The 13,265-nt window shown below is 43.3% G+C and overlaps 1 protein-coding gene across 1 annotated transcript in view; it reads right to left on the bottom strand.

The window, feature by feature from the left end:
• LOC126174878 (ATP-dependent translocase ABCB1-like) overlaps window positions 1-13,265 on the bottom strand; it is a 206,369-nt gene that overhangs the window by 42,329 nt on the left and 150,775 nt on the right. The window contains exons 16-17 of the mRNA XM_049921294.1: window positions 1,088-1,246; window positions 772-975 (exon numbers count right to left, since the gene is read on the bottom strand). Coding sequence (XP_049777251.1) covers window positions 772-975; window positions 1,088-1,246 — 363 coding nt within the window. The remainder of the gene's footprint in view (window positions 1-771; window positions 976-1,087; window positions 1,247-13,265) is intronic.

The following is a 13,265-nucleotide window of genomic DNA, read 5'->3' as shown; positions in this document are numbered from 1 at the left end:
AGATGAGCCTGAAAAGTCGCGAAAACTAGTTTTAAAAATAAAATTTGGTAGGAGACTGGTCACAGTTACCTGCGATTATATTGAAAACATTTGCCTCGTATGGGGAACCTTGTACCAAAGGCCAATAGTGACTAAGACCCAACTCCTGAAAGTCAGTACGTGGCAAAATTAATGGGACAATTGAGAAACGTGCCGAAGAATCCACCACATTTTCTTGTGAATCCGAGAACGCCTAGCCCTTGGTCACGTCAACGCCAGTCAGTGCATAGGTAATTAACCAATGGGAGATGGCCCACACAATGTTTACTTCTACAGGCTCAAAAGGAAAGGCAGGGAATAAAATGTTCTCGATTTTCAAGCCGCTTCAATTCGAATAAAATGTTCGAGCTTTCGATAGCTAACTCCGCTATAGTCGTCAAGAGTAAACTCACTATCCGCCGGGGCTGGGAAGGTTTTGTGCTTGTGTAGGCACGATTACAACATGTAGCACCAGTCAGAGACGGCTGAAATTACGCGCGTACGGAAGGTGATTTGGGCAGCTCATAGCAACTACGACCCGTCGCAGGGCTGAGTGACGTCAGGTGGCGCGAGGGGCCAGTGTCACGTTTGAAACTGCCGGTACCGCCTCCCTGCAAGGGTCAAGCATCCGTTTTTCCTTCCTTTCGACATTCAAAGGAGGAACGAAGTGGCTTACGTTTATTGCAGCAGTGTTTATTATAATAATTTACTGACTTAGCGTGTGGAGAAATAACAGCAGGAGCGGATACTTACCTTAGATGCTTTCTCCATGGCGTCCCAGACGCTCATCATGTCCTCCAGCATCTTCCCGTGTTCGTAGTAGTGCAGCGCCACCGACGCCGGCAGGAAGGCGACGACGACGAGGCCCATCCGCCACTCGTGGTACGCGCACAGGCCCACAGACAGTACTAGCGTCACCATACCGTCAAGTATGTAACCTATATACTGTGCGGACGCCTGTGCATCGCGGAACAGAAAATCATAGCTAGAGAAATTTCAGTAGCAGAGAGTGTACGCGGGCTTATCACACAAGCGCTAGCCACTGGCGCTATGTATCACTGCCACTTACCGAGTGAACTTCGTGGATTCCAGAGAGCCTCTCGCACAGCGCTCCTGTGCTGTTGCTCTTCTTGTCAAACCACGCCATCTCCTGCCGCAACATCGCTGAGAACATGAGGCTCTGCAGTCGATTTCTTAGTTTGGTTCCAGAGTGACGAGAAGCGTACGTCTGCAACAGACAATAGTTGTCTACCCAGTCACGACTTCATATTTGCAGCAGAAATGATATTTACTCACTGCCGAGGACAGTCATACTCTGCTGGCCACTAAAATTGCAATAACATCAACGTTGAAAAAGATGAGATTTTGCTTATGCTGGGTACCTGTATGATGTAGAAGGAAGAATGCATGGTTAAGCTTGCATGTGTTTTTTTCGGGGTGCGAAATTTAGTACATAGCTCCAACCAGTAGCAGCAATAATGGCCCTAACCCAGCTAGGCATCGAGTTGAACTGAACTTAGTATCAGGTACAGTTACTTCATTCCGTGCTGTGTAAGTTTTCTTCAGTAGTAGCGCTTTGAATGTGCTGGTGTGCCAATTTCTCGGCAACCTATGAGCAGAAGTTTTAATTGAGTGAGACATCTGGAGACAGAGCTGATCAGTACTACAGTCGGACACTGTCTGCATCGATGTACGGAAACGTCAAACAGCGCGAGCACTATGCGGTCTTGAATTATCTTGCAGGACAGAGCTGTCGGTTATAACAATCAGAAATGTAGTGGCTGCTGTTCAAATTATCAGTTATGCGAGCGGGAGATGACTGTCTTGTGCATCCAGTGACACAACATACTATAACGTCAGTTGCTCCATCCATAAGACGAAGACGAATACAATCTGGCAAGGTGGGTTGCCCTTGGAGGCTGCACGCCTTGATGCGTCCATTGTGATGATGTACGCAGACACAGAACATCTTTAAAGAGATCGAGGTTCCTCTCTTGTTTCGAGATGCTGTCGTGTCAAACAGCCACAAAATTGATCGCCATGCTGACGTTGCAGTATTATCTTACTGCCAGTGTGGATAGTTGTCTTGCTGCGACTAACGTACTTCTTATTTCAAGATAAGTGATATGACTGTACGATCCTGCACGCAGGTCCGAACAATGTTTGTCCTCTCAGCCGCTAGCAGCGTGGGGCCGTTGTAATCCCTCGTGTTGTTGAGTATCGCCCTCTAAACCCATCGATTCCATATTCGAATGACAGTCCTTGAATCCCTACCAATGCGACCAGCAGTGTAGTGTCTGGTTTGATGCACCCCACCACGAATATCTCTCATGTCCCAACCTCTTCATTTCAGAGAGCACCCTACGACCTCAATTACTTGTGGTTGTATTCAGATTTCTGTCTACCCCTACAGTTTTTCTCCTCTTCAGCTCACTGTAGTATCATGAAAGTTATACCCTTCTTCTAATTAGTGTTCTCCATACGTTGCTCTCTTCTGCGGACAATCCATCTAATTTTCGACATTCTACTGTAGCACCACATCTCAAACCCTTCGATTCTTCTCTGTTCCACTGTCCATGTATCACTATCATACAATGCTGTGTTCCAACCGTACATTCTCAGAAATTTCTTCCACAAATTAAGGCATATGTCTAGTATTAGTAGACTTCTCTTAGCCAGGAATTCCCTCTTTGCCTCTGCTAGTGTGCTTTTATGTCACCCTTCTTTTCTCCGTCGTGGTTACTTTGCTTCAGAAGTAGCAGAATTCCTTAACTTCATCTACTTCGTGATTACCAATGTTGATGTTAAGTTTCTTGCTACTTTCTGCTGTTTCTCATGACTTTTGCCTTTTTACGGTTTACTCACTATCCATATTCTGCGCTCCATCATTTCATCTTAAGATCCTATAATTCTTCTTCACATTCACTGAGAATAGCGATATGATCATCGAATCTTTTATCATTGATATCCTTTCACCCTGAATTTTAATCCCACTGTTGAATTTTTCTTTTATTTCCATCATTGCTCCTTCGATGTATAGATTGAACAGTAAGAGCGAAAGAGTATATCTCTGTCTTACAACATTTTTAATCCGAGCATATCGTTCTTCGCTTCCAATCTTATTGTTCGTTCTTGGTTCTTGTACCTATTACATATTGCCGCTTGAAGTGGCCGCGCGGTTAGAGGCACCATGTCACGGATTGCGCGGCCACATCCCACCGGATGTTCGAGTCTTCCCTCGGGCATGGGTGTGTGTGTGTGTGTGTGTGTGTGATGTTCTAAGCATAACTTAGTTTAAGTAGTGTGTAAGTCTAGGGACCGATGACCCCGGTAGTTTGGTCCCTTGGGAATTCACACGCACACATTATTACGTATTACCTGTCTTTCGATACAGCTTACTCCTTCTCAGGATTTCGTACACCTTGCACCATTTTACGTTGTCGAATGCTTTTAGGTCGACGAATTCTATGAATATGTCTTTATTTTTCTTCAGACTTGCTTCCATTACCAAGAGCAACGTCACAATTGCCTCTCTGGTGTCTTTACCTTTTCTAAAGCCAAATCGATCGTCAACTTTTTTACCATTATTCTGTATGTTATTAGTGTCAGAAGCTTGGATGCATGAGCTTTTAAGCTGATTGTGCGATAGTTTTCGCACTTACCTGCCCTTGCTAGCTCCGGAATTGTGTGACGATATTTTTAGGAACCCCACCATGAACCATGGACCTTGCCGTTGGTGGGGAGGCTTGCGTGCCTCAGCGATACAGATAGCCGTACCGTAGGTACAACCACAACGGAGGGGTAACTGATGAGAGGCCAGACAAACGTGTGGTTCCTGAAGAGGGGCAGCAGCCTTTTCAGTAGTTGCAAGGGCAACAGTCTGGATGATTGACTGATCTGGCCTTGTAACATTAACCAAAACGGCCTTGCTGTGCTGGTACTGCGAACGGCTGAAAGCAAGGGGAAACTACGGCCGTAATTTTTCCCGAGGGCATGCAGCTTTACTGTATGATTAAATGATGATGGCGTCCTCTTGGGTAAAATATTCCGGAGGTAAAATAGTCCCCCATTCGGATCTCCGGGCGGGGACTACTCAAGAGGATGTCGTTATCAGGAGAAAGAAAACTGGCGTTCTACGGATCTGAGCGTGGAATGTCAGATCCCTTAATCGGGCAGGTAGGTTAGAAAATTTAAAAAGGGAATGGATAGGTTAAAGTTAGATATAGTGGGAATTAGTGAAGTTCGGTGGCAGGAGGAACAAGACTTCTGGTCAGGTCACTACAGGATTATAAACACAAAGTCAAATAGGGGTAATGCAGGAGTAGGTTTAATAATGAATAGGAAAATAGGAATGCGGGTAAGCTACTACAAACAGCATAGTGAACGCATTATTGTGGCCAAGATAGATACGAAGCCCACACCTACTACAGTAGTACAAGTTTATATGCCAACTAGCTCTGCAGATGACGAAGAAATTGAAGAAATGTATGATGAAATAAAAGAAATTATTCAGATAGTGAAGGGAGACGAAAATTTAATAGTCATGAGTGACTGGAATTCGAGTGTAGGAAAAGGGAGAGAAGGAAACGTAGTAGGTGAATATGGATTGGAGCTAAGAAATAAAAGAGGAAGCCGCCTGGTAGAATTCTGCACAGAGCACAACTTAATAATAGCTAACACTTGGTTTAAGAATCATGATAGAAGGTTGTATACATGGAAGAACCCTGGAGATACTAAAAGGTATCAGATAGATTATATAATGGTAAGACAGAGATTTAGGAACCAGGTTTTAAATTGTAAGACATTTCCAGGGGCAGTTGTGGACTCTGACCACAATCTATTGCTTATGACCTGTAGATTAAAACTGAAGAAACTGCAAAAAGGTGGGAATTTAAGGAGATGGGACCTGGATAAACTGAAAGAACCAGAGGTTGTACAGAGTTTCAGGGAGAGCATAAGGGAACAATTGACAGGAACAGGGGAAAGAAATACAGTAGAAGAAGAATGGGTAGCTATGAGAGATGAAGTAGTGAAGGCAGCAGAGGATCAAGTAGGTAAAAAGACGAGGGCTAGTAGAAATCCTTGGGTAACAGAAGAAATATTGAATTTAATTGATGAAAGGAGAAAATATAAAAATGCAGTAAATGAAGCAGGCAAAAAGGAATACAAACGTCTCAAAAATGAGATCGACAGGAAGTGCAAAATGGCTAAGCAGGGATGGCTAGAGGACAAATGTAAGGATGTAGAGGCTTATCTCACTAGGGGTAAGATAGATACTGCCTACAGGAAAATTAAAGAGACCTTTGGAGATAAGAGAACCACTTGTATGAACATCAAGAGCTCAGATGGAAACCTAGTTTTAAGCAAGGAAGGGAAAGCAGAAAGGTGGAAGGAGTATATAGAGGGTCTATACAAGGGCGATGTACTTGAGGACAATATTATGGAAATGGAAGAGGATGTAGGTGAAGATGAAATGGGAGATACGATACTGCGTGAAGAGTTTGACAGAGCACTGAAAGACCTGAGTCGAAACAAGGCCCCCGGAGTAGACAACATTCCATTGGAACTACTGACGGCCTTGGGAGAGCCAGTCCTGACAAAACTCTACCATCTGGTGAGCAAGATGTATGAAACAGGTGAAATACCCTCAGACTTCAAGAAGAATATAATAATTCCAATCCCAAAGAAAGCAGGTGTTGATAGATGTGAAAATTATCGAACAATCAGTTTAATAAGTCACAGCTGCAAAATACTAACACGAATTCTTTACAGACGAATGGAAAAACTAGTAGAAACCGACCTCGGGGAAGATCAGTTTGGATTCCGTAGAAATACACGTGAGGCAATACTGACCTTACGACTTATCTTAGAAGAAAGATTAAGGAAAGGCAAACCTACGTTTCTAGCATTTGTAGACTTAGAGAAAGCTTTTGACATTGTTGAGTGGAATACTCTCTTTCAAATTCTAAAGGTGGCAGGGGTAAAATACAGGGAGCGAAAGGCTATTTACAATTTGTACAGAAACCAGATGGCAGTTATAAGAGTCGAGGGGCATGAGAGGGAAGCAGCGGTTGGGAAGGGAGTGAGACAGGGTTGTAGCCTCTCCCCGATGTTATTCAATCTGTATATTGAGCAAGCAGTAAAGGAAACAAAAGAAAAATTCGGAGTAGGTATTAAAATCCATGGAGAAGAAATAAAAACTTTGAGGTTCGCCGATGACATTGTAATTCTGTCAGAGACAGCAAAGGACTTGGAACAGCAGTTGAACGGAATGGATGGTGTCTTGAAGGGAGGACATAAGATGAACATCAACAAAAGCAAAACGAGGATAATGGAATGTAGTCCAATTAAGTCAGGTGAGGTTGAGGGTATTACATTAGGAAATGAGGCACTTAAAGTAGTAAAGGAGTTTTGCTATTTGGGGAGCAAAATAACTGATGATGGTCGAAGTAGAGAGGATATAAAATGTAGACTGGCAATGGCAAGGAAAGCGTTTCTGAAGAAGAGAAATTTGTTAACATCGAGTATAGATTTAAGTGTCAGGAAGTCATTTCTGAAAGTATTTGTATGGAGTGTAGCCATGTATGGAAGTGAAACATGGACGGTAAATAGTTTGGACAAAAAGAGAATAGAAGCTTTCGAAATGTGGTGCTACAGAAGAATGCTGAAGATTAGATGGGTAGATCACATAACTAATGAGGAAGTATTGAATAGAATTGGGGAGAAGAGAAGTTTGTGGCACAACTTGACCAGAAGAAGGGATCGGTTGGTAGGACATGTTCTGAGGCATCAAGGGATCACCAATTTAGTATTGGAGGGCAGCGTGGAGGGTAAAACTCGTAGGGGGAGACCAAGAGATGAATACACTAAGCAGATTCAGAAGGATGTAGGTTGCAGTAGGTACTGGGAGATGAAGAAGCTAGCACAGGATAGAGTAGCATGGAGAGCTGCATCAAACCAGTCTCAGGACTGAAGACCACAACATCAACAACATTTTTAGGAAAGTCTGGTTGTACATCGCTGGTGACAGAGTCTACACACCAACTTCAGTAAGTGTTCATTTGTCACTACAACAGTTTTAGAAATTCCGATAGAACGTTATCTATCCATTCTGCTTTATTTGATCTCAATCTTCCAATACGTTTCGAATTCTGACTCTAATACTGGATGCGCTATGTTATCCATGTCGACTCTAATTTTTTCTTCTATCACGTCATCAGACAAGTGGTTGCCTTCAGTATACTCTTTACAACTACCTGCTCTCTATCTTTAGCGTTTAACAGTGGCATTCCCATTGCAGTATTAATATTAAAACCTGTGCTTTATATTCGCCGAAGGTAGTTTTGACTTTTCTGTATGCTGTGTCAGTCCTTCCGATGATCATTTTTTTATTTCTTCACATTTTTCTTGCAGACAGTTCGCTTAGCTTCCCTACACTTCCTATTTATTTTATTCGTAAGTGAATTGCATTTCTGTATTCCTGAATTTCTCTGAACCTTTCGTTTACTTTCTACTTTCGTCCATCAGTTGAAGTATTTCACCTGTTACCAATGGTTTCTTCGCAGTTCACTTCCTTGTCCAACATCTGCGATTGCCTTTTTTAGATATGTCAAATTGTCTTCTCCTGCCTATACGAGGCGTAAATCGGTCCTACAGCAAACAATCAAGTTTCAGTTGCTATATTTGAATGAAAAACCCTCTGCCCAATCCTTCGTTATATACAGAATGTAGACAGCATTACTCTAACGCATTTGTGTGGTCGCACTGAAATACTAACCATCTGCATATTCAGGCATGTAGTTCACTTCATGGCAGTTTGAAGTTTGTTGAATTCCGCATTCGTAGTGTTGCAATATTCGTGGTCAGCATTGTACTTCGCGTATTAGAGAATTACGTGATAGGTATATCCAGACTCATGTATGTAGCTTGAGGATTGTGTGACTAACAAACTAAAATAAAAAACTGAGAACGTTCAATAAAACTGGTGAAGAACTGTAACAAAGAGACTTAAAGAAAATTTTATTCGAAATGGAACAAACGTTAATATTATTCATACTCTATTCTCTATTTTATTTGCACTATCAGAGTGCCTAGCGTTGCCCAGGTATGTTTCTATTCCAATTCATAGTCTATCTCCACCTTCCTCTGTCCATCTCTTTCTCTATCCCTTCTATGTCCATATCCTCCACCCCCTCTTTCTGACCGTGTCCTCTTCACTTTTTCTGTTCGACTCCTCCTCTCTGTCTCTCTGCCCATCTCCTCCTTCGCCCTCTCTCTGTTTCTCTCTTCCTCTCTCATTGCTCTGTCCATCACCTCCTCCCACTCTCTCCGTCTGCCTCCCCTTTCTCTGGACATTTCCCCCTCACCCTCTATCTGTCCATCTCCTTATCTCCCATATCTGCGTCCATCTCCTCCTTCGCCCTCTGTCTGCTCGCCTCTTCCTTCTCTCTCCCTTCCCAAGAGAAGAACGCTGGTTCTTACCCAACAGTATTTTTTTCCAGATAGTAATATGTGTACCAAGTTTCGTTCAGTTCGATCCAGGGGTTTACAAGGAGCTTTTTACCAGTGGCTTTGCCCACATACGCACTTATTGTTCCGGCGTAACCACAAGCGCCGGCACGAAGACGAGGAAGGCAAGAGCAGAGAAGGTTGTGAGACGACAACAGGAGCGGCCTCTACAAGAAGAGAATATAAGCGCTGTTCGTGCCAGCCTCAGCTGCACAGTACTAGACCGGCACTTGCAGAACAGTTATTAGTGATCCATATCAATTGCATACATGGACTCTGTATATAGCCAAGGACTGACTGTTTGCATTTCGCCTATCGCTTGCGACGCTTTCTTGTAAATACAAAGTTAAGTATTGTCAATCTTCTTTACTGTAATAAAAACTATTGATGTGATTGGCTTGAATTGTTGTATAGCTATTCCGAGAACGCAGCACCTTTAGGCACCCAATACGAGAGGTTTGGGCAGGACCGCACACGTATCAAATTTAACATATTTCACACATATTTACACACATATTCCACCTGTATCTCTAGCGAATTTCGCCATGCACCTTCGTTTTCCTTCGGTGCTCGATTTTATGTCATATTTCCCGTACTATGTGTTGCACAGTGAGGTAATTTTGCAGGTGCATCCAGTTGCCTGCAAAATGTGTTTCGAAAAGAGTTTGTAGTAAACATAAATTAACAGGTCATGCTTCATGCGGTAGTTTTATTGTAAGAACAGCGAAAATATAGTAAGCGATATACTTTCTTCCTTTCATGTTTTGTGGGGTATGTGAGCGAGGAAACGTCTCTAAAAGGGTTAAAATTATGTGTATAGTTTGTTGCAAGTCACTAAGTGCTCTCAGTCTCAAATGCTGGATGAATATAGTCTGGCTATTTGCGCGTCGCGAGCTAGGCTTCTTTCACACCCCCACACCTGCCCCTATGAGACATAGGTGGTCCTTAACACCACAGTGGTTCTTTCCAGTGGTTGACATCGATCAACACGTTTAGGAAGACTTATGGAACATATATATATTGATCATCCACATGGATGTATGGATTTAAAACTCAGTAAGAGCACGTATTACGTGGAACATCTAAAGCCTTTCACCTTTGTACCTCGGCGCCTTGGGCGACTTGGCGTTTTTAGAATTATTATCTGAATGGACAGACAAGTACTGAAGAAGGCATTCCTAGGTGTTCCATGTTCACCTCACTCGCTGACAGCTCAATGCGTCACACTGTCATGCAGATGACGTACGATCGATACCGTGTACGCCGGCATTATTTCCTTGGAAACAGACAGTAAAGCGGTGTTTACTGACCAGATGACACTACACGTCTTGTGAAACGAGAGCACGACAGTGTTTCCATCTGGTTGACACACCTATTATCACGCGAGAAAAGTTAACACGTTGCATTGCGAAATGTAAAATGAGAATGTCATTTTAATGAACACTAGGGGCAAGTTTTCATGTTTGTTTTCTTTGCATAAGCTCATTCAATTAAGTGATGCAATGTAGTAGCAGAAGGTTTCGTTATTTGAGGGAATGGCACAAATGTGAGTCACATATTTAAAAACTTTTACTTATTTGTAGCCCACATCTTTTTCTGACTGAAGAGATTACTACGCCACGTCGCCACTGAGCTACCGAAAGGTGTGTTTGTTAGCAGACCTCTGGCGCACATTATCGCACAACAAACAAGCAGACTGACGGTTTTAACCACGGTGAGGCATCTTCAGGTCTACATTATTGCAGCTGTGTACTTGAATACGCCGCTACGTTGCTATATATGTCAGAGCAAATAAGATACGCTGAGAACCCCACATTATCAACTACTAATATGGGTGTGGAGTATAGCAAAAATTCATAGGCGCTTTCTGTATATCTACGGAGACCTGACAGAGAACAAAAGCACTATAGTCTTTGGGTGAGGCGTCTGTTATCACCGCAACAGTTGTGCAAACTTGTCTGATGTCTCTCGTGCCAATCGGCAGCATACAGCTGTGACTCTTGCAGTGTTGGAACGTGCGGACTCTCTTATTCATTGTGATCGATGGATCACAATCAAACACCCAACTACAGAACTGGACGTCTCTGTTGGTACAGCTGACACACCTGTCCACGATTTGTGGTACTCAGAGTTGTATGCACGCTGGGTTCCTCGCCGCCTAACAAAAGGTTCAAATGGTTCTAAGCACTATGGGAATTAACATCTGAGGTCATCAGTCCCCTAGACTTAGAACTACTTAAACCTAACTAACCTAAGGACATCACACATCCATGCCCGAGGCAGGATTCGAACCTGTGACCGTAGCAGAAGCGTGGTGCCGCCTAAAAGAAGACCATGAAAAGCAACGAAGGAACATGTCTACGGAATTTATTACTCGGTACAAGGCTGATCATTACAATTTTTTGTTGAACATCGCCACAGTCTATGACACCTGAGTTCATCACTCTGAACAGAAAAAAAAAACGACAAACCATGGAGTGGCGCAACGCCACCTCTCCTCCGAAGAAAAAATTCAAAGCCGCACACGCAGGTGGTAAAGTCATGGCGACCGTCTTCTGGGACTCTGAAGAGGTTATTCTGTTAGACGTTCCCCCTCAGTGTGCAACAATTAACTCTGGAGTGTCTTAGGCTTTAGCGTGTTCGTGCCACGAAAATGCAAATGAACTTCTCCAAGACAAGGCAAGGCCTCACATAAGTCTGCGCACCCCAGACAAGCTCACGAAACTTCTTGGGTTGTTCTTCCTGATCCACCCTACAACCCGGACCTGGCACTTTCCGACTTCTATCTATTTGGCCCAATGAAGGACGTACTCTCTGGGAAGCAGTACGAGGATGGTAGTGGTGGTGGCGGGTAGGTTATTTATGCAGCAAGACGTTGGCTCCGACTTAAGTGGCGTAAGGTTATCGCATTGAACGGAGATTACGTTGAAAAAAGGGATTTTATAGTTATTTGAGTGGGGAATAATATGATGTGTCGGAATGCTGAATAAAACCACCTACTTTCATAAAATAGCTGTGTTGCATATCTTAACATATCCGTTATTTGCACGTTTTAACGAGGTTCATCAGGATGGGGCAGCGCCCGCAGTGCTAAGCACGGTACGGCCTGAGCACTGCAGCGCCTACTGCGCTAAGTAGTTATCAACGCAGGTTCTTCTGTACTTTTTCTCATCAATAAGCTCTTAAAATATATTGTACTTTGCATATTCTTGAAGTTCCTAAACGATACACTGAAGCACATTTCAAAGAGTTTTTTTGTGTGATATACGCACACCAGAAAATGTTTAGCATCATTCCGGTTTCCAGAACTCCTGAAGATAGACGTTGACTGTGGATATTGTGCCACAGACACAATCCCATTGGCTGTTCAGAGATGTCACTAAACCCGCCCAAAGATGTAAACAACAATGGATGAGCACCACCTATTAGAAGTAGGGGGTCTGACAGCCGATCAGTTCCAGTCATTCCACCAGGTAGGAGGTACACGGCTAGTGTTGTCTGTAGTTCAACCATGCCTATACGGTCAATACCGGTAGTTCAACCATGCCTATACGGTCAATACCGCGGTTCGATCGCGTTCGCGTTGTTACTTTGCACCAGGAGGGCTCTCAACAAGGGATGTATCCAGGCGTCCCGGAGTGAACCAAAGCGATGTTGTTCGGACATGGAGGAAATACAGAGAGACGGGAACTGTCGATGACATGCGTCGTTCAGGTCGCTCAAGGGCTACAACTGCAGTGATGACACTTTCTGTAAGACCTGACCATCATTTTGCAGGACAATACTCAAGCATGTACAGTGCAAGCTGTTACTGATTTGTTTGACTGATGAGACTGCTTAGTGCTGTACCACCTACTGCACTCCCCTGACTTGAGCCCTCGTGAGTTCAACCCGATTTCTAAACTGAAGGAAACATTTCATGGCATTCGCTTCAGAACTGTTACAAATTCGTCGCAATAGACCGCGCCGCTCGAACTCTCAACACAACTGCCACTGCTGATAGTATCCTAAAACTTTCACATCGGTAGCAACGGGTTATACGCAATGCTGGTGACTACTTTGAAAGACAGTAAAATTTTGTAACGCCTATCTATTTTGTACAGGCTGTAAATAAATATTTGCCACTATTAAATTTCCAACCCTCGTATAAACCTTCCCGGTAGACATATTTTCCAACGATGGTGACAGATTCGAAAAGAATCTCCACTTCCATTCGAATGAAATTACGAAACGAATCTCGATCCTGAAATCTATATGATGAAGTATGTAGTCAATGCAAGATCGAGAATATGGATATTATGCAAGCATGAACTGACATCAAGCACTAGATCTTAATTGTATTTAATTCAAAATCCAAAAAGGGATGAAAACGCACCTGAGGTATCGAACAACTTCTGCTAGTATGTATCTGAGGTTATTATGTAATGATCCTCTACCAGCAATTAGCTGTTCAGGCCATCGACGAATCCAGAAACCTCTTCGCGATTTTCTCCGCTGTTCTACCACAGTTGCTAAAAATATTAACGCAGCTACTCGTACTTTACGCTTGTCCGTTTTCGTACAGAAATTGTGTGGTTTGCGAGCCAAATAAAGACGTCAACAGCCGCTGGAGAGCACTGAGAGAGTAAAAGGACTTGAGTTGAGGCAGTGCCATTGGCACACGGGACGACCTGGTTAACGCAGTTTTTACACGATGAACGAAACTGTTCACGGAAGATGTTAGTCTACTGAAGCGCTCC

This window comes from Schistocerca cancellata, chromosome 3, assembly GCF_023864275.1.
Source record: "Schistocerca cancellata isolate TAMUIC-IGC-003103 chromosome 3, iqSchCanc2.1, whole genome shotgun sequence".
NCBI lineage: Eukaryota > Metazoa > Arthropoda > Insecta > Orthoptera > Acrididae > Schistocerca > Schistocerca cancellata.
This window is presented reverse-complemented; position numbering and strand designations above follow the sequence as displayed.